This window comes from Amblyomma americanum, chromosome 7 (assembly GCF_052857255.1).
Source record: "Amblyomma americanum isolate KBUSLIRL-KWMA chromosome 7, ASM5285725v1, whole genome shotgun sequence".
Taxonomy (NCBI): Eukaryota; Metazoa; Arthropoda; class Arachnida; order Ixodida; family Ixodidae; genus Amblyomma; species Amblyomma americanum.
In genome coordinates, this window is record NC_135503.1 from 50558630 (window position 1) to 50585285 (window position 26656).

General features: G+C 47.8%; 1 protein-coding gene across 1 annotated transcript in view; it reads right to left on the bottom strand.

Moving 5' to 3' along the window:
* Positions 1–3445: 3445 nt before the first annotated feature.
* The window catches only part of LOC144099084 (transmembrane protein 135-like), a 33826-nt gene continuing 10615 nt past the window's right edge, over positions 3446–26656 (bottom strand). The window contains exons 2-13 of the mRNA XM_077632170.1: positions 24780–24907; positions 16134–16226; positions 15468–15501; positions 15301–15366; positions 14881–14927; positions 14253–14294; positions 11823–12213; positions 10928–11092; positions 8314–8454; positions 7381–7479; positions 6580–6647; positions 3446–3954 (exon numbers count right to left, since the gene is read on the bottom strand). Coding sequence (XP_077488296.1) covers positions 3816–3954; positions 6580–6647; positions 7381–7479; positions 8314–8454; positions 10928–11092; positions 11823–12213; positions 14253–14294; positions 14881–14927; positions 15301–15366; positions 15468–15501; positions 16134–16226; positions 24780–24907 — 1413 coding nt within the window. The 3' untranslated portion in view covers positions 3446–3815. The remainder of the gene's footprint in view (positions 3955–6579; positions 6648–7380; positions 7480–8313; positions 8455–10927; positions 11093–11822; positions 12214–14252; positions 14295–14880; positions 14928–15300; positions 15367–15467; positions 15502–16133; positions 16227–24779; positions 24908–26656) is intronic.

Here is a 26656-nt window from a genome sequence, read left to right on the forward strand (position 1 = left end):
GATAATATTTCAGTTTGCTGATTGCCTCACTAACCTCGAACGACGCCCAGCCCATAAGTAGGAGTGGTAGTGAACAGCCATCTCTTAGCCCACTTTTAATTTTAGCTGGCTTTATAGTTTCTTCCTTCCATGGTACCGCTTCTGTTCTTATCATTGTGGCCAACATGGGCGCACGTAGTTGATGCCTCGAGCCACTATAACGAGGAGTGCGTTCAGGCCGCTCAGATAACTCAGATAAAATACTCCACCAACTTTCTTTTTTCGGAACTCTCACTTTTTTCACGCCCTCGGCCTTTAACGTGTCCTAGGGATGTCCCTGCGAAATCCTGAAAGAACATCCGGATATCCCCAGGAAATGCGGAGAAACTCCCGCGGATATTCCTAACACATCCTTTTGACCGCACTTTTTGTATCCAAGGGTGGTCCCGGTGGCCCGTTGGAAGTCCTTGAGTATTTTCGTAACAAGGACATATCGGTTATTGATCAAATAACGGTAATTTTCTCTGCGGATTTTTATGGGCCCAAAACTACAAACTTGCTCCGCCCGCATGAAAAATATTCGCAGAACCTAATTTACATTTCCCTAAGTTTAGACCCGAGGAAAGAAATTGCAAATTTTACGGGTAAAATTTGCACAGCTTCACACGCTGTCACAGCGAACAAGGCTAAGAACAGGCATATGCGAAACAGATCACGCAACAGAAACGCTACAGACTAAAAGCCATGTAGCGCCATAATATTAAGCATACATCCGCAGAACGAAGTTGTTCCACGAGTTAATGTACTCCAAATCTACGGCACCCCTTTCGGAGCCATTTGGCTTTTGCACGTTGAGCAATATTTCATTCAATTATGAATTTGTGATGGCACAAACAAGAAATGAAAATGAGCGTACCACGTTGCAGATAACTTTTTTTTTAGAAAAAAAAAACATGGGTCCACTCTTCCATCTTTGTCGCGAACATTGCGCAGACAATGAGGCGTGGTTCAAGTAAGTGTCCGTAATATCGCCTGAACGGGATATCGTATGAGGACATCTCTACAGAAATAATGCATATCAAGTAAGTGTCTGTATATCACCTGAACAGGATATCCACCGTATAACATGTCAGGACATCTAAAACAAGGACTTGTCACGGACATCCCTCGCAAATACTCAAAGGCGCGAGGTTGCCTGCATATGATTTGGGTATCCCCTGGTACCTGGTGTTGTTACTGAGAAATGAAGCGAGATGACATGCCTAATTGACGCTGCTAGGGGCAACATATCCTACATGAAAATGGAGGAAATATTTCGAGCTGGGAAGCACTCTTCCAGTTGAATTTCCAGCTGCAGTGGCTGGCAATGACACTTTGAAAATTGAAAATTGGTCTTGGGGGAAAGGAATTGGCGCAGTATCTGTCTCACATATCGGCGGACACCTGAACCGCGCCGTAAGGAAAGGAATAAAGGAGGGAGCGAAAGAAAGGAAAAAGAGGTACCGTAGTGGAGGGCTCCAGAATAATTTCGACCACCTGGGGATCTTTAACGTGCAGTGACATCGCACAGCACACGGGCGCCTTAGCGTTTCGCCTCCATCGAAACGCAGCCGCCGCGGTCGGGTTCGAACCCGGGCACTAGCTCCGTATCACTAGCCGAGCACCCTAACCAATGAGCCACCGCGGCGGGTGGAAATGGCACTGTCATTTCCACTTCTAGCTGGAAATAATAATAATTGGGGAAAGGAAATGGCGCAGTATCTGTCTCATATATCGGCGGACACCTGAACCGCGCCGTGAGGGAAGGGATAAAGGAGGGAGTGAAAGGAGAATTGAAGGAAGAGGTGCCGTAGTGGAATGGAAAATTTCAAGATTCAACCAGTGGAGCTTGAGGAGGAGAGGCGCGCATACGCAGAGCGGCCACGTGAACGCGAAAAAAAAACGGATTGCGTTAACTTTCCTGAAGTGGTCCGAGGAGCGCGCTGCTGTGCAGAGTGGGGTTGCCTTGGAGTTGAATCTGATAGCTTTTTCTTTTTAAAGCAAAAGCTTTATGACCTAGTCAAGGCAAGGTCATCGGCGCCGCAATTTGACCATCAAGTGGAGGAGCGGTGGAGGTGCGGCCACGTGACATACGCGGCACTGGAGCAATAGGCCGCCGGCGTTCATCGGGCTCGTTATTCGCGCTGGCAGCGTTGTATAGACCATTGATTTTAAGGAAAACAAAGGCGCATAACTGGTTTCTTGGGTCAATGGACACCTCCATAATGCTTTGAGCTAAGTAGCGGTACGGCGGTGCTGACAGAAGCATGTGCGGTGTATGCGTTGGCGTTGACAACGTTGTGGCAGAAACGCGGCACTGGAGCAACAGGCCGTCGGCGTTCATCGGATTCATTGGCGTTGGCAACGTTGTAGACCGTTGATTTTAAGAAAAGGAAGGAGCAAATCCCAAAACTGTGCAAGTCGGGAACAGGCACTTCTGCGGAAATAACTGGCACCCTGGGTCAGTGAACATCTCTATAGTGCTTTCAGGTACTTGATGGCAGTATCCACCTGCAAAGAACCATGCTTTCGCGCATTTCGTGCTTCGCAATGCTAAACCAGCCCCGCCGCGGTGGCTCAGTGGTTAGGGCGCTCGACTACTGATCCGGAGTTCCCGGGTTCGAACCCGACCGCGGCGGCTGCGTTTTTATGGAGGAAAAACGGTAAGGCGCCCGTGTGCTGTGCGATGTCAGTGCACGTTAAAGATCCCCAGGCGGTCGAAATTATTCTGGAGCCCTCCACTACGGCACCTATTATTCCTTTCTTCTTTCACTCCCTCCTTTATCCCTTCCCTTACGGCGCGGTTCAGGTGTCCAAAGATATATGAGACAGATACTGCGCCATTTCCTTTCCCCAAAAACCAATTATTATTATGCTAAACCACCAGAAATTTTTTTACGTCCCGGTACCCATTCAACTATGAGTTGTTACACAGAAAAAACCCATTAAAATGTCAATTTAGTGACAAATTAAAAAGAACGAAATTTATTCAAAAATAAAGGAAGCTCACTGCATAAAAAATTAAGGAGCATAATGCAACAAACCGCATCAAAATCATGTGAAGTATATGTCGTGCTACGCTTTCTGCATCCAGTCAGGTCTGGACACTTGAGAAAAGGTACTTTCACGGAGATTTCAGGCAGTATTCTGCTACCTGCAGTCACAAAAACATTTTTTAAAGTCACTTCCGAGCTGCTTTTGGGGAGACTTTTTCGGGACATTTCATTAAAGACCTGATAGATACGAAATATTTTCGTTATTTTAAAGCCGAGTCCCTCCTCTACGAAGGAAGGGGGTTAATCTTGACGCTGACATCACCATATCGCTGACTATACGTCGCTGAAACATGTTCGTGCTGAGAGCGTAGAAATTTGTGCAACAAACGCTGGGCTCAGAGGTCCATAGCAAGAGAATGGCAAGAGTTACTGGACAAACTTTTATTTGTTACACGCACTGTTCTACAAGTGATGGTGTATAATACAAAATGAGATGAGCACTGACGACAGTGACGGTGTGAATGTGAAGTTATCACAGCAAATGTTAATCGAAGAGCTTTCGTCCTCCTGAAGCGCCATGCAGCAAAGTAGGCCCAATTGCCGTATGCACCGCTTTTGGCTGCAGTTTCCACTGCGTCAATTTGAGCTTGCAGCAGCTGTCTGAGAGCATCGCGTTTTGTTGTGCGCACTTTTGAGTTGTTAGATCTTCCCTTCTTTTTTTCTTTTTCATCTGTTATCCTCGAACGCATGAGAACGCGTGCTATCGCTGCGCGCAGGGCCAGAGCTAGGCGTCGGTGGCTCTCAAGCCCAGATTAGAACTTGCTCCAGGAACTGTTTGCTGACGTGTCTTCGGTCCAGGTTGAGTGGAAAGAAATGCGGAAACGCCTGGGATGAGTGCAAGCCAAGCATGTCCAAGGGAAACCGGTTGATCTGCGACAACCTGCGAGGCAAAAAGAGAGTTTAAGTCTGAAGAGAGAGTACCTGGCTGTAGAGTTGTATGGGCCCATGACCTCAAGTAGTCTCCGCGGTGGGACACAAGTAGCTACTCCCAGCATATATATAGCGCGTACCGCTACCAATTACGGCGTACCGTAACTACGCATGCGCGGATTGGCCCCGACGAGCAAGGCGCGCACGCTGTTGACGGAAACGTGGCGCCATCTGGCGCCCTCAATGCAATCTTCGCATGCGCAGTGATGGCTTGCGGTACGCAGTAAGCGGTAGCGGTAACAGTACGCACCCTGCAAAATGTATCTAGTTTCATCCTAACGAAGACGTACACCGGTTCAACCGGCTGCCAGCCGTGCATGCGGAGCTGGCAAGTGGCAACTGCTACTCCGGTATACGACTACTCCAGTAAGTCTCCGCAACGCTGAAACTTGACAATAAAAGGCACATACAGCAGCATCTACAAGTGAGCGTGGCAAATGTGAAACGGCAACCGAATAACTCGTGCACTTGTGGAACCTGTCGAATCGAATGAAACCTTGGACGCTGCACTGGGCGAAAACAGATTGACAGGAGTGTCTAGAGGCTGTAGGGGCCCTGGACCACCGTTTAACACGGCCAGACGGGACGCCGAGTACGTCGCCGTAGCCGCGAACATGTCAACTGAGTTTCGCCTCGCGTAGAGCTCAGAACCGAAGCACAAAGTAAGCCCCAGTCTTAACTTTATATATATATATATATATATATATATATATAATATATATATATATATATATATATATATATATATATATATATATATATATATATATAATTTATATAATATATATATATATATATATATATATATATATATATATATATATATATATATATATATATAAAATTTGGGAACGACACAGCTCTCTTGAGTGAGCCACGCGCTTTTCAGATTCATAGGTGTTTCCCGTGCGGGGGTATATGAGGTGTTGCGGGGCCTCGTATGCAGTACGTTCGCAGAAAGTTAGCATCGAACTCAAAACGCTACAAAGGGCGCGTAGGCTGCAGCCTTTTTGATCACCAGGTATTTCTATACCACGCGAGAGTCTCGAAAGTATCTGTGGCGTTGCGCCAGATTTCCCCGTAGTCAAGGACAAACGAGAACATTCGCTATGCCTACACAAACTTGCTTCGGTTCATTTCCGTCTTCTGCTAGGAGCTACGCTATAGTTAATGCGTGTTTTCTGATCGCTACATTTGATAGTGCGCTGACTTAATGCGGTCGCTACCTAAGAGGAAAACTCGTCCTCCACTCGTGCACTTACCCCCACGGGAGTGCCGGTTAATGTAAACTTTGCATCTGGCTTGGCCACGTGCTGGGTCAAGACGAGGGTTCTGATACAGAGGCCAAATTTCGAGCACTAAACCCCTCAAAATGGCTTTATTAATTTCATCACACGCCAGCTACCACACGGAGGGCTTGTGACTGGGGCAATACTATTTCTGCATATCAACCAATGTCATAAAAAACATCTGGTTCATCGGACTCGGCAAACAGCTAAGGCTATAGGGGCCCTGAACTAAGAGTCCCTGCCCTCTTAGTACAGGGGACGCAAAGCTCTCTGTTGGATACTCTGTTTAACATCATCACCATAAAAAAATAAAAATATGACACCTCGCGCAGTCATGTTCTCGAAGCTGAATTCACGTTTTCGCCTAAACACTAAAGTCAAGCCAAATACGAAGCGCGCATTTCCATAGGTATTGACGTAGTGAATCAATTTTCAAGAAACTCTCATAGACAAGGAGTCTCTTTCCCCACTAAATTATTTTGAGATTCTATGTTCTCAGGAACGGAGAAATCGTTAAGCCCCACTGACGAAATTTTTGTCAATGCGCTAGCACAGTATACTGTTGCGCTGACATGCAAAATAGTGAAAATGTCTTTCACGCTCATTTACTTGCAAGAACGCGCTAAAGTAAGCGAGCGTAGCTATATGAGAAACCTTTTTTTTTTTATGTCAACAACGGCCCCAACATTTTGCTGCGTCTGTATTTCGAACCAGAGGTACTCAACACCCGAGGTTACATCTAATAAAGCTCATGTGCACAACAGATCATGTGCTTAAAAAGCAATGCTCCTCCTCGCGAACACGCCCCCCCCCACCCCTCCCCCCATAAAGAAAAACTACGAGTTTTTGCCCGCTCTGCACTGGGGCCGACGGAAACAAAGGAATTAAGCATTATGAGCTTTTGCGGCTTTTTTATATTTCGCGGTTCGCTATTAGACACTCGCCCGTGCTGCGGATCCTCAGTCATCATCATAATAATCATCATCAGCTTATTTTTATTTCCATGGCTCGCTGCGTTGTCCTTAACTTAAGGTGAACCCTTTTCGTTAGCCTCCCCATTTCCGCCCCGTAGGTGAGTACCGGTAAGAGTCAGCTGTTGTACACTTTTCTCTTGGGGGATATTGGTAAAACTGCCATTCATGATCTGAGAGAACCTGCCATAGGCGCTCCACCCCATTTTTATCCTTCTATAGATATTTCCCTCTCATGATCCGGATCGTAATTTCGGAGGTCGTTAAGGTGCGTAGCAGCCTATCGTTACACGAGGGCATATACGGTATACGTACAGTTTTCCCGATATGTCGTCCAGGAACTTGCGGTATTGCGGCCTCAGGTTGTGGGGCTCCAGGATCGCCTGCGTGTTGCCGTTGCACGGCATTACGGAAACAGGGATTTTTATCGCGGTCACGAGGAATTTTCCACATTGCAATCTGACAGCTATTCAAACAGCAGTTGATAAATGGATAATTGTGAGGAGACTGCATCGTTCGCACAAATATCGTAATCATCACGTGCCCATTCGAGTGACGTCACTGCTGACTGATTACAGCTGGCAATGATAACTGATTTGAGTTGATGACGAGACCCACTGTCAGTCACTCTTTGTCAATGAGCACGTGAGTCGGCCATTAAGCCTTTTATCCATGACCCCTTTACAAATGAACTTTACACGTAACAGTTGACGCTGAAACTAGTGTCACATTACATGAATTCCCCTTCAGTATTTGTCTGCTAACGTGAATACAGTCGAACCTCGCTAAAACGAAACGGTTTATAACAAAGTAATGGTTGTAACGAAGGAATGGCGACTCCCCTTGGAAGCCCGCTTCCAGGGGAGTCGCCATTCATCTCGCTTAACAACCATGCTTTGTTATAAACCCAGCCCCTTCAACGTTTTAGCGAGGTTCGACTGTAATAAGATTCGTGTTTGGCATCCGCAGGTTCTCCATTCAGGTGCTGTGGACACGAAAAATCTCCCCGTGTACGGCAGAGAGCTACAGCATATCAATTACGACACCCGAAATGTTCACAGATATGCGCTTCACATGACTCACGAACGGTTTATTATATATAATATATGAACTCACGACGTAGAGCATAATGCTCGTGCAGACCGCGTAAAGCCACACGGCAGCACCTTTGAACTTGGGGACGAGCTGGCGTTCTGCGCTCTTCAGGTAGACAAGCTGCAAAGGGGAGAGCAACACAGTGTAAGAGCGCAGAATCGTCGATTAGTATGTGCAGGGAATCTATAGGGTGCCTCAATGCCAGCGCCGCCGTTCCCGGGTGGAGACAACTTAAGCGACGCCGCCATATTGAATCACAACTGGCCCCTTCCCATGTACCGCGAAATGCTCGACTGGTAGCCCAGTGTAGCTCTCGCTGCAAAAGGCCGTTCAACTTAAAGCACTTTGAAGCGCGCCGAGAGCATGAACGGCGCCGTTACAGACGCTAGCGCCGCTGATCCCGTGTGATTCAATATGGCGGCGCCGCTGAAGTTGTCTCCACCCGGCGGCGCTGGCATCGAGGCACCCTAGGGAATCTAAAGTCCGGCTGCCCTTTAGTGGAATCGCTGGCAGCCGTCCTCCCGCTCGAAAAACAAAAGAAAAGCACGCGCTCATGCACACATATGAAATGCGTTTAATCGGAGCTCATGCCAGCTTCTTTTCATTCACCACAGGTCTCGGTTTATCACCCCGAGCTCTAAAGAAGACGTTTACGGTGAGCGGTTGCAGATTTCGAGCAGGTTCATATTCAGCCGGCCCGTGAGAGCAAATATGCTTATTGAACTTTGCATGAACCTTCCATACTCGGGTTTTTACTCGGTGAAGACTCGCCACGCCCGTAGCAAGGTCGTGTCGGACTTCGTAACACGACTCGTATCAGAAAACGGTGATTGAAGCCTGAAGCGAAGGCTCACGGTTCAGCCTCCTCCTTGTTCGCAGCAGTGGCATGCACCGCATCATAGACTGAATTCCCACCGCAGCGATCCGCTCACTGCAGATCGCGTACGCACTGACCTCGACCAGCTTCCAGAGTAGGTAGAGGGAGACGTAGGAGCTGGGGCAGGCGGCGCACGCCAGTCCGCCCACGGTGCCGGCCACCAGCGCGTGCCAGTCCCGCTGTCCGCCGCTCAGCCATCGAAGCAGGCAGCTGCTCAACTGCGCAAGCAGAAGACGAAACAGGCCTCGTTACGCAGCTCCAGAGGATCCCGTCTGGACACACGGCGCCTGGGCATGGTGCAGCGCAGGGTTCATCGACAATAATGAAGCCAAGACATCTAACAAAATTAGGCGGACACAGTCTAGAGCACGGGCCCACCATGTCACGTGACACTGCGTCGCGTGTACACCAGCACCGAACTCTCAACTCGCTGTGCGGAGCTTCACGCGCGAGGCGTAAGACAAAGTGAAGTGGAGGACGGGTCTAGCACTACTATCGTCCCCACAACACCTTGTCTCATTTGCAGCAGTATAGTGCCAGTCACGTAGTCGTACACAGGTCTCCATTGAGAGCGGGCGGCAGAAGTTTATGGCAGCGACTGTTCGTGTCTTCTGGGTGGCATGGAATAATAATGCTTCCCCCTCCTCCATGCCTGTTAGCGTTCCCCTTGCCTATAAGGGGGCACGCATATACGGTCGATTTTTTAGCATCACCATAATAATAATAATTGGTTTTTTGGGGAAAGGAAATGGCGCAGTATCTGTCTCATATATCGTTGGACACCTGAGCCGCGCCGTAAGGGAAGGGATAAAGGAGGGAGTGAAAGAAGAAAGGAAGAAAGAGGTGCCGTAGTGGAGGGCTCCGGAATAATTTCGACCACCTGGGGATCTTTAACGTGCACTGACATCGCACAGCACACGGGCGCCTTAGCGTTTTTCCTAAGGCGCCCGTCGAATTCGTATTCCACACGCCCATTAATGGGCCACTGAATACAACTCCATAATTTTTTTTTCTAAACTGGTTCTCTGCTTCTTTCTGGCTATGCTGACCTTCTTCTGGCAGCACAGCACGAATTTACCGCCGAGAAAACTGGATTTAAAAATTTTCCCGCCAGATGATTCAAGCTCGTGACGTCGTTACCGAAAACGACGGTTTGCTGCCGTATTAAAGTGAATGGCGGTATAGCGTAGCCTCACGGATCCGCGTGAAAGAATCGGAGTAGACGCACGCATTTTACTTGCGAAATCAGCCGGTGAGGGCGACACGTGTATTTCGCTTGCTGGTCTTCTCTCACTTATAAAAGCTCCGTTTTCGGCGAGAGTGGTATTTTTGTGTTTATATCGTGGTTATCCATCTTATATTTGTCTTCAGAGCCCCTTTAAGACACCAAAGAATAGCAGGCGGCTACTGAACATCACAGTGGGGGTTCAAGGTCGGTAACGTCATCTCATCTTTCCGCATTCTCTGTGCTCGCCGATATCATTCCTACCCACGGTGTAACATTGGAAGCACCGCCTAGCATTCATTAGACGTTTTTTGCGTGCCAGACCCCTCTCGCGCATGCGCAGTGGCACTGTTGTGGTCAGGAGGAGCCACTGCGCGTGCGCGAGAGGGGTCCGGTAAAGAGGTGTACGTCTCCGCTAGCACGTCTCCGGTATGCCAAGACGCTGCCACCCTGGAAGGTTTCGTATGCGTCGAAACATCAGCACCCAGCTGGTGGTGTAAGCATCCCCTTCTCCAAAGATGAGCAGAACGAAAGGATATAAACAAAGTAAGGAACGTAGCAGAGCCAAGGCTTGTTCCACATCGTTGCGCGTGCCATACGAAAAAAGAAACAAGTCCCGCGGACAGCGATTGTTTCACGGCCAGGAAAAGACGAACCGCTCTGAGACAATGCGGGCGAAACGTCCTTGACCACACCTGATGAGCCGTTAAGTGCGTGTGGTCGACCGTACACGCAAGGGCTATTTCCAGTCCGGCCGGCTCTTTCGACTTGCATGCCCGTTGACAAACACGCTCCGGTTTCGGGTCTCTTCGAGTGCGTGCTCGCGGGCTGATGCAGGGAGATTATATGCACACGTTGGCGACAGACGAACGCGCAATCGGGGTCGCTCAGACCATCCGCGCGACACTTCTTGCGATCGGTCAGCGCGTTAGCATATATAACACGTAATTCATATCGGTCACGATGGGACGCCCGTCGGCCCATCAGACAAATCTGTCACCTGCTAATTGAGCTAGACGCCAAATTTTTTTGGTGGAAAAAGTTCACTTGGACCACCCCCCCCCCCCCCCTTTTTTTTTTCGTTTGCAAGAAAGGTAGAAGAATAATCCCGTCCCCCTGAATGCATGCTGCTTTCCTATGCCGCTATACCGCTCTTCATGAAAAAAAATTGAGAGAAGAGCAATGAAGTTGTGGCCATGAGCGCTCAGCTACAGGTGCCCCTCTAATATGAAAAGGAGCAAGGAGCATTCGATAAATGATTACTCCATAATCACGTGCGACAAGCACACCTTTTTCAGGTTTTTCTAACTAGTTGTCCTCTCCGCATATAGTATACTAAAGTCATTTTCAACTTTAGTAGAGAAATAACACAAAAAAATCTCATCTTTATGTGCAATTAACTGCTTGTTCCGTTTCATATTGGAGGGACCCGTACAAATAATGCCCCGCCAGCAATAATCACTCACGCTGTACAGCCCCGTCAAGCCGCCGAGGAAGCATCCGGTCCGCAGTGCCGTCGATCCTAGGAGCACCTTGGAGAGTGACTGCCGAATCCGTATCCGGCGGTAACCCTTGAGCAAGCTGAAGCCGACGCCGGCAGACCATCCTACGGAGCCGAACTTCAGAAGTACCTGCAGGGAACGCGGAAAAATTAAAAAAAATTGTTTTGATCGATCAACCGACCGACCGACCAATTGATTGATTGATTGATTCAAACAACTTTAATTTTCATAAGAAAAAAGGCGCCTCCCTCCCCGCCCCCGGCACGCAGGCCTGGGAAGGCAGAGAGTCGTGCACCCGCGCAGTAACTAACGCGCACTAACGCACAGTAACGCAGTCGTGCAGCAACGAAGCGAGGAAAGGAAATGACGCAATAACTATCTCAGATATCTCGGTGGACACCCGAACCGCGCCGTCAGGGAAGTGATGAAGGAGGGAGTGAAAGAAGAAAGGGGTGCTGTAGTGGAGGACTCCGGAATAATTTCGACGACCTGGGGATCTTTAACGTGCACTGACATATCGCACAGCACACGGGCGCCTTTTGCGCTTAGGCCCCATCGAAACGCGGCCGCCGCGGTCGGTCTCCAACCCGGCCACTCCGGCTCAGTGGTCCGGCTCAGTAGCCGAGTGCCCTCACCACTGATCCACCGCGGCGGGTAGGGAACGTGGGCGCAGGAGACCAAATGTGATTCGGAAATCAGGGCGAGGACGCGCTTGCAGCAACCTACACTGAGCATGCTGCCAGGTTCAGTTCTAAGATGCTCCGTATTAACGAGGACCATGTGATCGTTTACAGCGACACTGCGCAGGGCTGGCCCTCCAGAAGCCGCGAACAGGAACGATTGAGAGGTGCGCACCCACCTTGCAGAAGTTGGCGAGGCAGCCGTGCTGGTGTCGGCACGTGCAGTGCCGCTCCCACAGCAGTCGGAGCACGGAGTTCGGAATTTCCATGGCGCTCCCGTACAAGCACGAACCATGGCACAGCGACACTTTGGAGCACGGCTGGTCGCCGCTCTTGTTCACGCCGTTGGCGACGGCGGACACATCCTTGACCTTATTCGCCCTGTGCCCGTACGCGGGTCCGTTGCCGTTGCAGGCGATCAGGGGCGATGTCTCCGTGATGGGAGTGACGTCACACATGCGCACCAGCTTGTCCACCTCACACGGCGCCTTGAGGAGCTCCGCTTCTTTGAGCGCCAACTTAGCTTCCAGCTGGTCGTAACCGACAAGCTCCTCCTTTCCGATCAGGTGCCTGCCAGGAATGGGACAATATATGAGCAGATTAAATGAGGGCTACGTTGAATACAAGTCAGAAAACTCAGTCCCCAAAGCAAACTTGTTATCGTTCGATACAACTCAAGAACTAAGCGGCAGATGCCATTCAAATGGGCCCTCCAGCCAATGGCTATTTTCCATTCATCTGCCACCTCCTGCGATTTCACGCTAGCAGCTCCAACGGGATCGGTCAAGGAGGAGAATCAGTCAACGGTGAGCACCGGCAGACGCCATTGGCTGGAGGGTTTCCACTGAGAGGCATTCTCTGATTCGTTCTTTACCGACTATAGATGGCTCTAAGTACGTCAAGCTACCGAAGACCGATAGTGAGAAGCACCAAGGAGGACAACAAGACAGGTCAAGCTCTGACTGGCACGGACTGGTAAGTCGTCAGTACAGGGCTTTTCCTTTATATTTTTCCTTGTGGCCTTAGCTCCGTGATGCCGTTGTTTGCAGATGTGCTAACGGCTTTAAAGACACGTGGCGTTGCATTGTGAACAGCTGGTGGCATCATCAAGACTCCACTCTCAATTCAACGAACGCGAGCCTTGGCATCGGCTCCCTAGAAATCATTGATGGATTCTTGCATATCGTAGCTGCACTTGGCCTGTTAACTTCGACCACATTGACTTCTACAACATGCAACATATTCTGGCAAAACCGGGATTCTTGTATATCGTTTCTATCAAAATGCAGCAGCAACGACCGCGGGTCTGTGCCCACTACTTAATCAAGCCATTAACAGCACTATTTGAATAACCCGTAAACTATAGTTCAAACTAACTGAAACTAATATTTCGAATCTTGCATATGGCCAGATCGGTTGGCAAATGCTTATACGTAACTGGTTTAGACCGAGCATTACGGAAAGCACAATTTCTGCCCACGAAACGCTCCGTCCACCGGCCTGTTCTATGCGAGTTTAAAGAAACAATGGCTTGTAAGTAACGGCTCACGATGTAGAAATCATCATTATCGTCGTCATCATCATCATCAGACTGACTACGCCCACTACAGGACAAATGCCTCTCCCATATCTCTCCAATCAATCCTGTCGATGCGGCCACCTTATCCACGCAAACTTCTTAATCTCACCCGCCCACCTAATCTTCTGCTGCCTTCTGCTACGCTTCCTTTCCTTTGGAATCCAGTATGTTACCCTTGAGGACCAGTGGTTGTCTTGCTTTCGCATTACATGCCCTGCCCAAGCCCATTTCTTCCTCTCGATTTCGGCTAGGATGACATTAATCCGTGTTTGATCCCTGACCCACTCTGCCCTCTTCCTGTCTCTTAAGTTACACCTATCATTTTTCTTTAAATAGCTCGATGCGTTGTCCTTCAGTTAAGTTGACATCTCTTCGTTAGCCTCCACGTTTATCATTTCGAAGCAACAGTGTTTCGAGATTATGTCATAAAATGAAAGGAACAACATGTTTGTGAGAGTGATGAGCGACGGTGCACTCCTATACGCTTCAATTACTACAATATCCTAAAAACTATCGAACCGCTTCCTGTAGCTGTTTAAACTAATACGTCGACAGGTGTCCGCGAATTTTTTCTGATAAATGGAGAGAAATACAAATACCAAATGCGCACAGAGAAAATGCACTTATTCGAAAATTAAAAATATGGTCATCACGCTTGTTTGCGAGTACATCAGCACAGTTTAAAGCATACGTCGCGCGCCAAGGTAACAAGGAAATGCAGTTTTTTCTTTTTTTCTTACGGAGGGGGGGGGGGGGGGGGTCACTGCACACGCGTGACGAAAACTTCTGCGGCCTCCAGCAGACTTTGTTTACACTTCTTGCTATCTCTATTCGTGAACCTTACACTCTTGCACATTGCATTACAAATAATCGCGACGACTTAATTGATCTGTACTTAAATTTCGATAATATCGACCTACAGACTAAGCTTTCGACAATGCCAATATGCTCGTAAAACTACCGGTGTGGCTTAGACACTGCATTGATTAAAGTGCCAGTGAGCAGAGAAGGTTACGTCAGAGTCACTTACCTCAATACAAGTGGCACGATGTCGTTGAAATGTCCGTTTTTCCTGCAAAAAAATACGAGTTTATTTTAAAAGTGTATAGCTCAGTGGCGAAACAAGAATATAAAATCCAGAATATTAGCGCGTTTTGTACTCGCACTATAAATAAACTGAGGCTGGGCATCGGGTAAAATATTTAACCCGCGGTTATAGTTATCTGCAATAAACTGGATAACAGGCATGAAGGGAATAACACAGCTGTACTTTCTGCATGCGATATTACACTATCAAACTACTGCTCAAATGACTTGCGAGAATTCGACAGATTAGCCAACTCCAGGAAGTTCGCCCAGCCATTAAAAAAAAATACATTGTCGCAGTAGTTTAAATGCACATTGTTCCGATAAGTGACGCTGCAGGAAGTGTGGCACAGACGTTTTTTTCTTTCTTTGTTTTTCTTTTTATGTAGTTTAACATCCCAAAGCGACTCAGGCTATGAGGGACGCCATAGCGAAGGCCTCCGGAAATCTCGACCACGTGGGGTTCTTTAACGTGCACTGACATTGCATACTACACGGGTCTCTAGAATTTCGCCTCCATAGAAATTCGAACGCCGCGGTCGGAATCGAACCCGCGTGTGGAACAGACGTACCTTGCATAATAAATATATCCGCCGAGGCTGAATGCGAACATTGCCACCTATGCGAGAAAAAAAAAGGGGGGGGGGGGGGGGTGGAAGCAAAGGTTTTAAATAAAAATTAAGAAACGCAAGAAAGCCAGCAAGCAGAGTAACACGTCCGCTTCCGTAGTCGTGTAACGAAGAAGCAGAAAGACATCTATTAGCCCATTCCACGTTAAATTTTCACAGCATATGAGAAAAAAAAACCATTTTCTCGTTGGTGGTGCTTAAGCAAGCGTAGTGTGCCTTACCCTATGAGAACATTTCCTCATATATAAACCTGAGACGCAATATTTATTTAGTTTTCATACATTCTCATTTAAGCCATGCGACAAGCAAATATAGCACCACCCTGAAATAAAAACAAGGAAAACACTTCGACGAAGGACTCACCTCAAAGTTTGGTACATCTCTGACAATTCCTCGGCTACGTAGCATGCGATAAATAATTTCGGAAGCCTAAGGAGACGAAAACGAAAGGAAAAGCATACGGTCACGTGACACCAGTGTAGCGAATCACCCGCCCGAAAAATGACTGCACATGCAGCAACAGCACTCACCAAGTTAAGCATATACAGCGCCAGAACTGACCTCCTAAGAAATAAATAAAAACAGAGTGAAAAAGCGCGCGCTTAATAAAGCGACCGCCATTGATATGTTATCCTTCAAAGTTACGAAGGACACAAGTCCATATGGCTAAAGAATGCCTCTCACGTGACGACACTAGCAAGGAGTAGATGAAACTAATTTTTTTCGCGTGCAAACATTTCCTCCGGACAACACAGCCCTTTTTCTACACCACAGAAATTACACGTGAACAAGATATGCACGGTCAGTAAACAAGCGGCTTGAAACAAATAAGTACAGTCCGAGACAAAAGTTTCTGGAATGCAAGTTCGCGGAAAAAAAATATATATTTCTGTGCGGTCGGGCAGATCATGGTTAATTAAAAGCATCGAACCACTTGGAGACATACGTGCTCCATCATCTGGAAGAATAATATATAGTTGAGCGACTGGAAATTTTGTTCTTGACTGTACATAGAAGAGGCTTTATGGACACTAAAGACGCCAAGACAAAAATAATTACGTTTTTTTTTTATCATATAGCTTCCGCTATAGAATAAGAAAGTGCACAGTCAATGAGTGGTCGCGAGTATAATAACCTATAAACAGGGACACGTTAGCATCCGTCACTGAGAACAGCACAATAGTGCACTAATTTACCTGGCGGGTCGCTCGAATGTGATGGCACAGGCGGAAGAGACAAAGCCACACAGCAGCGTGGACTGCATCAGATGCAACCGGCCACTCAACCGCCTGGGGACGAAAAAGAAAACGGTATAACCATTTCGGTCACAGCGTCTCCACTTGCACATGCAACTCGGTTACTGCTACAGGATGCCGTGCGCCGCTAATGGCTGCACCTTACATTTGGAAGCTTCTACAATAAGCTGCGCGGCGCATATGAAATGAGTGAAGAAAAATTTTTCGAAGCAAAACATAAGCCTCCGTTTATTACGGAAGCTCTGATGACTGTGATTTCGTTTATTTTGCAAGCGTTTTGTTTTGCAAAACTGCTGATTTGTTCTCACTACGACTTTTCGTGACATAAATCAGCCGAAACAAGAACTTAGACCCTTGAACGAGTGTTGATTAACGATGCGCAAATACGAAGACGCGGCAGAAAATAATCATTTGGGAGGGTAGGAATTTTATCTTTGCAAATTTGACTTGCTCCTAAAAAAATTCATCGCAAATTCCATCAGTATGCATATGTTGAAACTCGTTACAAGGAAGTCGAAGGGGCCCGGCGATTACTTCGTTATAGCCGTAGCTTCATTATATCCCGTGTTGACCGAGCTTCGAAGGAGAATCTTCATTCCTTCGTTATATCCATTATTTCGTTATAAACCGTTTCATTAAACGAGGTTCGATTGCCATAGTCATCAGTGGTGTCCGAGTACTTGCGGTATGCTACAACTGTCGTCATACCGACTTCCTGATCCGCTATAATCCACGTTCGCGGCGTAGCTATGTTGGGAGCAGAGCAAACGCGAGGCTCCGATTCTTTCGCCATCTACCGGTAGCTGAAAGATCACCAAAGACTGGCAGCTTTGTTGACGGAACATGACTGACAGCTTCGCCTTTGGCGCTCAAGAGGGCGTGCTCTGCAGCTGGACGAGGACGTCAAGCGCCTTTATTTCGGAGCGACTTTGGGGATTCAAGACGCTGCATTAAGCCAAGGGATCAGAGCCTCTCTTCGTCAAGAAACGTGCGAGTTATGCGAAGTTCTCAGGTTTATCAAACACTGATTAAGTGCGTCTCTTCTTTCCTGTCTATAGAAGTCGTTCGTCCTTTTCCCGGCGTCCACCATGGTGACAGCAACAGTGCTTTCGCAAGTCCCCAAGGGACGCTTGTGCGATGGACCTCAAATCATATATGCCCTGGGTGGCATACAAGTAGCACGCTATACGTATTACGAAAGACAACACATGGAAGCCAATACTTATATCATAACGAGCCCCTAATTTCGATACTTAACTATGCACAGTAGCGTGATATATGTAATATACGTAGTAAGTGGTGCTCAACATCCCGAAGCGGCAAGTGGAAAATACAGCCACAGTACCGGGATTCGCTCTCGCAACCCTCAGCTCAGCAAGCAACCGAAAGATCGGAGTCATTAATTGAGCCACCACAGCGGGCATGCACTGGTGCCTCACCCCCACGTGAACCAGCGCTTCATTTTTGCTCCAGTAAGAGATGGCAGCAAACAAACACGAAGTTCTTTGTTCTGTAGCGGGTATACAAAAAAAAAGCCAGAAAAAAAAAGACGACCCGTAGCTCTGCTTCGTCCCAAGCTCGGCGTGCAGTAATAATACCAACCCGTCCATGCATGCAGTTCCCCGGTACACTTTTTCCAGCAGGACGACTTTGCGTATTCACTGCTGAGGGTCCGCTTGCGAAATCATGGGACTCTTGACAATGCAAGGTCTCTCCATCGCTGTTGCAGCATGTTGACCGAATTGCTCAAGTGGATGCGTGCAAGCAAAGCTGCGCCACACGTATACAGAGGTATTGCAGTGGTTGGGAAAACTGAGCAAGAGGATTAATAAAAAAAAAGTATAGGACACTTTGAGGGAACTGCACTCTTTATTGCATATATCTGTGGAGTGGTACAAACTGTTCGGAAATTATTTTTGCGCAACATTTCTTTATTCAAATTCGTGGTACGCTTATCGCTTTTGGATCACTTTCTCCCAACGAGGGTGTCCAGCAGTTTTGGAAGAGATGATGTCATAGAAGATTGTGTTGACGAAGAAGAAGGAGCGCCGACCAAAGAAAACAAAAAAAAACATAAACAGACGTTTCGGCTCCCGTACGGGAGCCTTGTTCACATTGCCGAAACGTCTGTTTATGTTTTTTTGTTTTCTTTGGTCGGCGCTCCTTCTTCTTCGTCAACATGTTTGTCCCCGACCAGACGAGTTTTCGTCGAACTCTCGACTTCATAGAAGATTGTTTATGATTTATATAGCGTTTAACGTCCCAAAGCGACTTAGGCTATGAGGGACGCCGTGTATAGTGGAGGACTCCAGATAATTTCGATCACATGAGGTTCTTTAACGCGCACCGGCATCGCACAGTACACGGGCGCCTAGAATTTCTCCTCCATCGAAACGCGACCGCCGCGCCCGGAATGGAACCCGTGTCTTTCGGTCAGCAGCCGAGCACCTTAACTACTGCGGCACCGCGCATCATCGCCAACCTTTGTCATGTTCACCACAGGAGAAAGGCTTCTCCCACTGGCATCCAATTAGCCCTGTCCAGCACCAGCCGCGGCCACCCTGTGCCCGCAAGGTTCACATGGTGGCTTTTGTATATTGCGGGCTTCTTTCTAAGGATGATAAGGAAGGTTACGTACAAGGTGGCTTGGAGCAAAAATTTCTGCCGACTGTCTGAAATAATACTTTATTCCTGACACCATTTTTTTTAAGTTGGCTAATCAGCCTTGAGTAATTAAGCTTCCCGAACTAAAAATACTGCTGGCGAAACCATGTACTGTTCTCAACAGCATTCAGCTGGTTTCATGCCCCTCACATCAGGGACTTATCCGGGGGGGGGGGGGCTGCCTCTTCCCTCCTGAAATCGCGCTCACCCAGTGTTCTTGTTCTTGTTAAGGCATGCCCCCCCCCCCCCCCCCCCCCCCCGACCTGCCTCGGGCCCCTCCCGGAAAAAATTTCTGGCTATGTGCCTGCCTCACAACAAGAATTTTTTTAAAAATCTTAGTTACTTTTAGTTGAGGTACCCGGTACATGAACAATTATGCGCGTGGACGTAGAGGGCCTGAAAGTGAAAGCGACAGCGCTTGTAAATAAAATGCAGCGAAGAAAAAGCTGACTCCGCACCGTCCATAAACGGCGATAGGCTGTAGAAGTAAGTGCTTCATTTCGTTGGAAATAAGTTTTTATGAGTAAAAGTATAAGAAAGACCCATGTCAAAACTCTTCAGCAAGATTATCGACCCCAAGAATCAAGTATAATGTACACACCCGGCGAAGGCCTCACTACCGCTCCTGTTCCATTCTTCGCGCATGTCATCTCCATTATGTGCACAGAGGAGTAAGAACACGCGTTGTCCTTAGTGTTGTTATGAGCACGTGCAGTAAGGACGCTGGCGCTACCACTTCCTCCGTGCCTTCTCCACGTGCACGCAGCAGTACAGCGCACAACACAGCTTCACGCAAGGTGCCTTTTTTTCGGAAAAAGTCTACGCGCTAGTAACGCTAATCCTCAGCAATGGACGGTGCGGCAGCATCCCCAAACAACGGTGACGTAAGCGCGCATAAGCGATGAAACGGCGCCGCCACACTGCTCCCGCCATTTAACTCTCGCCTTCTGTTTACGGTCCCCGGCCGGCTTATTATAAAACTCTCCCCTTTCCTCTAGGACGTCCTTGGCACCTAGAATGGGGAGTAAAATAAGAAAGAAACAACCACAACAGAATATAGGATGATGATTAAGCCTGAGGACATCACCATCAGCAGCAGATCCTCGGTCGCATATAGTATGTCTTCCTCGTCGCACGCGCCGGATAGTATCGGCCGGTGATGATATACCACTTCCTCAAGTCGATCGCTCACGCCTTCGCTGCCACGCTTTCCTCCTCCTCCTCCTCCTCCTCCTCCTCCTCCTCCTCCGACATTCGCGAATCGTGCCACCCCTCGCGTACGGACGATGCCGATCGTCATGCGAGCCCCTACACGGAGGAGCAGGAGAGAGAGAGAGAGAGAGAGAGAGAGAGAGAGAGAGAGAGAGAGAGAGATCCTCGGGATTTCCTCGTTTCTCGAGCGAAATGCTCCTAACGGGCACACGTATGTACGTAGTACGTTCGAGCGCGCGCTCGAGCCCTCCCGGCATGACGTCTAAACAGTCGGTCTTGGTCGTCGCTCTTCTGCGTCTTCCTCGTCAGTGCCGCGTGTTCTCCGCTTCAGAGGACATGCGTGCCAGTATGCGTGCCTGCTCGGTGGTCGTGCTTGAACCCCATTAGACAGCTATCGCAGCCGTCTCAGCTTCACTGTATAAGAAGCACGTGGGTCTCACTTTATAGGCTCGTAATCGCGTCAGCAGGGTCTGGCCTCAAAGTATGCTGCCACGCATCAGGAAACAGCGCAGACGTAGGCATCGTTTACAACGTTTCCGTCGAATGCCTATCGCATCTGGATTAATGCAAGCAGAGAAGCTTTATGTAAATTTCGCCGTATTAATGAGTACTAACAAGGTATATCAATGTGGCTAATTGGGCGTGTTGATACAAATTACAGGCACAGCAGCGCATAAAAGACGGGGACAGAGTAGACAGACAAGTAGACGTCCTTCTTTTGCCCCGTCTTTTGTGCGCTGCTGTGCCTGTAAACTGTATCAACACTTTTAACTAAATTGGAGCAATGGCTGTGATTAGCATTCACTAGAACGCAACTGCACGGTAACAAAGAAAAGGTACAGGTGTGCGCAGTGGAACAGGGAACATGCAAGCACGTGTCGTCGCTGGCCGATCGTGCGTCTGTCGCTGTATCAGTCCCGTCGCACTCGCGTGTCGTCTGCATTTATGACACTACAACCCGGAATTCCCCGTTCGGCGCCTGTTCGTCTTTTACCCAGAGGGTAATTAAGTAATTAATTAAGTAAGTGATTAGAGTACCCAAAATCGGTCGCACGTACCGTCGTACATGCAAAAGGGCGTGTCTCCAGCATTCGAACAGCCGCCGGCGCGAGGTCGGCCTGCATCGGAGCGAGCTCGCGTGTTGCCTTTAATGCTGGCTCGCACCTGTACACAGCTTTCCCAAATCTTTTCAGTTAAGTAAAAACCATCCTGGTAGGAACCTGAACACAGGACCAGAGCTAATTGCCGGGGCAGTCGCCCTAATAACGACGAATTTTTCTACACTTACAAATACCTCAGAAAAGTGCACAGGTTTGCTTTGTCGTCGTAAAGCTATGCACAGGTAGGTGCTAACTATACATACAATTGCACCCTAATTTGAATTCTACTCGAGCATCTATCCGATGTTCACGTCTGATTCCACCCGCCGCGGCGGCACAGTGGCTTTAACGTTCGGCTGCTGAGTCGAAGGTCGCGAGTTCGCTGGCGATTTCGGCGGAGGCGAAATACAGAAAAGCCCGAGTGATATGCGATGTCAGCGCACGTTTAAGAACCCCAGGATGATCTAAATTACAAACCTTTAGCATATCGTATGCCATGCTAACATTTTCGTTACCGGAGTACCGGCAACCCGCGCGTCGTCAGTGCGCATGCGCAGATCGCCTTGAGGACGCCAGATGGCGCCTGTTACCAGGCAGCTGCGTGCGCGCCTGCCGTATCAGGACCAATCACCGCGTGCATGCACACTGGCGGTACGTAGGCGAGCCGCCGGTATTCCGGTAACGGTAACATGATACACGGTATGCTAAAGGTGTCTGTTGATCCAGAGCCCTCCACTGCGGCGTCCCTCGTAGCCTGAGTCACTTCGGGATGTTCAAACCCCAAAATCACAAAGTCTGATTCTGGTTCGTCAATAGACCCAGAACCAACAGTACTGACATTCAACTCTTGCAATCTGACATTGAATGCGTGAGAACCTGGTGTAACAAATGGCTAATATATCTTTAAATGTGAAGAAAACATCTCTCCTATCCTTTCATCGACGTCACTCCCAACCTACTTCAAACTACTCAATCTCCAATTACGAAATCACTGCTGTAATGGAATATAAATACTTGGGTATTCATGTAACCCGCGATCTCGATTGGTCACATGACATAACGCAGATTATTAACGATGGTAATCGTGTTCTCGGTTATTTTCACCGAACCCTTCGTTTAACACCCCCATCAGTAAAGTTATTAGCTTATTTAACATTAATTCGTCCCAAACTGGAATACGCATGCGCGGTTAGGGACCCCTATCAAAGTAACCTTTCTAACTTACTGGAAGCAACACAAAACCGCGCAGCAAGATTAATCCACTCGGCCTATTCCTATCATGTAAGTGTCACTGAACTAAAACGTAATGCTCATCTTACTAACTTGGCAGACCGCCGTACTATTGCAAGACTATGCCTTTTTCATAAATTTTACAATCCCCCCATGATCAAGTTTATTATCAGCCCTGCCCACCGCATCTCCAGCCGCACGAACCACCAGAAGGCCGTTTACCCTCCCCCTGCCCGGACCAGTGCTCATCTGTCATCATTTTTTGTCCGCACTGCAAAGGACTGGAATGACTTGCCCAACGCCGTTATACTTTACTCCGACCCGTCATCATTCGAACAATCCATCGAATCAACAATGTGCCCTGAACTTCACTCCCTCATGCAATACCCCTTTAATGTGGCCTTTGAGGCTGTAATTAATTAATTAATTATAAGTAATCAAATAAATAAACAGAGCACAGTGCCGACTAAGCCACTGATGGTCTTTTCGGGTGTTTCCCAGAGCACCTGTGACGTCAGAAATAACGATGTCGATGTCGATACTGGCGGGTAAGAAAAACGCGGTTGTGGATGGTATCACCGCTGGTTCTGCTACTACGGCAGTCGCCAAAAAAAAACTCTTTGCTGAGCGGGGCGTCGTCGCGTGAGCAGCCGCGACGACCACGAGCTTCCTCCTCGGCATAGGCTGACTAATGGCTAAGGTAAGACAAACAGAGCCAGAAGAGGGAGGAAAACCGCACGGCGTCCGAGTGTACACAAGAACTAAATTTGCCAGCGTTACGAGATGGGTTGTTTGCTGTCTTGAGCGTATACTGTTGACATTGTGCGCGAATACGAAACTCTGTACATGCCAGGCTTAGCGCGCGATCGGAGCTAAAACACCTCGACTATTTGTATACGCCTACAAGAAAGAAAGATAAAGGAATACGGGGAAAGTTTATACGCGTCAGAAACGTATAGCGCACATCAGAAGACGGCGGCACAGGGAAAGAAAAGGCTTGGGAAGTACACGCGCGCCGACTTACAGCAGGGAAATTGTCGAAGCTGGAATGCTAGACCATTTAGGTGTTTCCTGCGTCTCCGAGCCATCCATCGCTCTTACTCGCAAGGAGTTATGGGATACTTGCGTCACAACATCAATATCCCGCTTGCTGCACGTGCGTGCTGTTGGCCATGCATGCATATTCCGTTCGAGAGGTTCGAAATAAAGTGTTTGCAAGTCAGCGCTGGTGTGTATCCCGTATGTATCTTCTTTCCTGGTGTCGCCATCCTCTGGTGCGCTCTACGCTTCTTTCACGACAAACGAACAAGCCCGAACTGCCACGCTAATAATAATAATAATAATAATAATAATAATAATAATAATAATAATAATAATAATAATATAATAATAATAATAATAATAATATTTGATTTTTGTGTGGAAAGTAAATGGCACAGTATCTGCCTCATATATCGGCGGACACCTGAACCGCGCCGCAAGGGAAGGGATAAAGGAGGGAGTGAAAGAAGAAAGGAAGAATTAGGTACCGTAGTGGAGGGCTCCGGAATAATTTCGACCACCTGGGGATCTTTAACGTGGACTGACATCGCACAGCACACGGACCTTAGCGGAGGAAAAACTCTAAGGCGCCCGTGTGCTGTGCGATGTCAGTGCACGTTAAAGATCCCCAGGTGGTCGAAATTATTCCGGGGCCCTCCACTACGGCACCTCTTTCCTCCTTTCTTCTTTCACTCCCTCCACGCTAGTCTGTATTCGCTTCGTATACGAGTACAGCAAGAAATAAGAAATTAAGCTATATACGAACGCGTTCGAATGTGTGCAGAAATAGACGATTGCCGTTTTATATTCATGGTTCATTTTGTCCGTCTTGCTTCGGGACATAAAATAGATGACCTTTACCCCTTCAACCCGGGCAGTGAGAAATAATTAAACCAGGATGAATACCATTTTTTTAACGAGAAAATTTTAAGAAATACATCACCCAAATGAAACCCATTTCCTCATCAAACTGACCCCTCCAAGAGCAACGCATCAAACCGGCCTTGTGGTTAACACGCTTCCCGATTAATCACGAAACAAATGGATTTTGATTTGGTTTGGCGGTAAAAGATGGCCAGAATTAGCATCGTTTGGGGCAGAGGCTTGGTTACATATGCGCACCAACTTGCATGCATGCAAACGTGCCCGCGGGGTGTGTGGGAGTGCGTTAGGTTCCTCAGCAAGGATTATGAGAAGTTATAAAAGAAAAAGGTCTCGTCCACCGCAGCTTTTCTAGAGGATGAGAAAAGGAAAGGGACAGGGCGATGCATTCACAATGTGACTAACTATCGTTGCCCATGGAGCAACGGCGAGTTTGAGCGCGCGCATATACACTCACCTGCTGACGCAGACCATCGTCAGGTAGAGGAAAAAGTTCTGGCTGATGAACATGGAGGAGTCGAAGGCGCTCCAGAAGGTCTGCGCGAAGGCGCGAGAGCCATGGCGGCGGGCCACCAGCTGCCCCACCTGCGCGGAGAAGCACCAACTGATGCGAGCCTTCCCATAGCGGGTGGCAGCTACACGCCATTTAGACCTCAGCGGAAGTCCGGTTTGCGACCGTTAAAATACATTTGCCAAGTCTTGACGTTCGCATGAATGTGGAAGAAAAAAAATGCAAGTGTAGGTCCAACTGTTTTTTTCTCTATGGCTTCTATCCATGATCTGTACGCTATGGACCTCCGTATGCTTTCGTGAACGCGCAGCGCCATCTTATGAAGCATACTTCAGTTAATTACACATGTACCTAGTGTTCCTGTATATGATATACAGGAACACTAATATACCAGGTGTCCCAGCTAAAAGTAACCAAGCTTTTAAAAAAACGCGGAATGTCCTAGCCGCGTGAGACCTACTGAATGTTGTTTAGAGTGGCGTGAACTAGTCGGCGGTATTTTTCGTTCTTCAATGTTAACTAATTAGTTAATCCTAATTAGCTAAATTTTTAATTATTATCCCTGGGGAACAAAGTGCCAATGGAAAAATTGTAGATCACTATGAAAAACAGTTAACTGCAACGTTTGCAACAAGATACCGTTAACGTAAAGTAGCTTTTTTTCTGGTCTTGAACCCCAGCTCGCACAATAAAAAAAAGCGTCTACGTGATAATGGTGCCATTTAAACATCCCAAGACGCGTCTTAGAGAACAGAATTCATTTTTACTGAAGTGCTCTCCCCGATCAGCCTTTGCGTGCACATTGGGGCAGAGACATGACCCAGCAGCTGGTCACGTGATAGCTTTCTTTTAAGGCCAATAAGTAATGCTACGTAAATCGTACCTTGATAACAGCGCTGCTAGCGGTTTTTTGAGACAATCTACAACTTTTACATTGAAACTTTGTTCCTCAATTTAATAATTAAAAGTTAGCTAATTAGACTTAATTAACTTTGAAGAACGAAAAAATACACACTGCATCACACTGCACTGCACACACGTCACACATACACACTGCACACACTCACTGCACTGCATCACATAGAGTAGAACGTCATATACGTTGCGACAATTTCAGGAAAGTCCCAAAAAAGATAAGAAACAAAGAGGAAATCGTTATTACAGCCACGAAAGAGACAGCGAAAACACACTTTACACTAGGGTATCATGAGACAAAACAAAAAGCAATATACTATGTGCCCAACTAAATCACGTAAAGCTGTTTATATAGAGAGTCGGAATGAACTTGATATACCTTCATGGAGAACCTCAAGCGCACTACCGGACATCATTTTTGCAAGAGAGCTGGGCGAAATACACGACTATTAGCGGCGCTTGGTTCATCCACCCTTAGCCGTCAATTTTATTGAAAAAGAAGTGACTGGCACGCCAGGTAATATCTATTTGTCTTGTATGCGGTCGACGTGAAAGCGATCACCTTCAAGTACAGAAGGACGTTCAGAGCTCCTTATCGGCATTGTGCATCCGCCAAAAAGCATGGAAGTCACAGTTGAAGTCACAGACGCCGCTCGCCTCGCCGATAAAGGACCTCACTTATGCGAGAATGTCAACCATAGCGATCAGTAGAAACCGATCACTGCGTAAAATAGAGGGCGCAGGGAACTGACCAGGCCTGTTGAGACTCAATGACGTCATACACGTTCAGGTCACTCGTGTCATACTAAGTCCGCCACGTGCTTCCCGTCACGTAACCCAAAAGTAACCCCTTATGCCTGGACACGATTCACGCTCTCTACCCTAACACCCTTCCCGCTTCACACCCT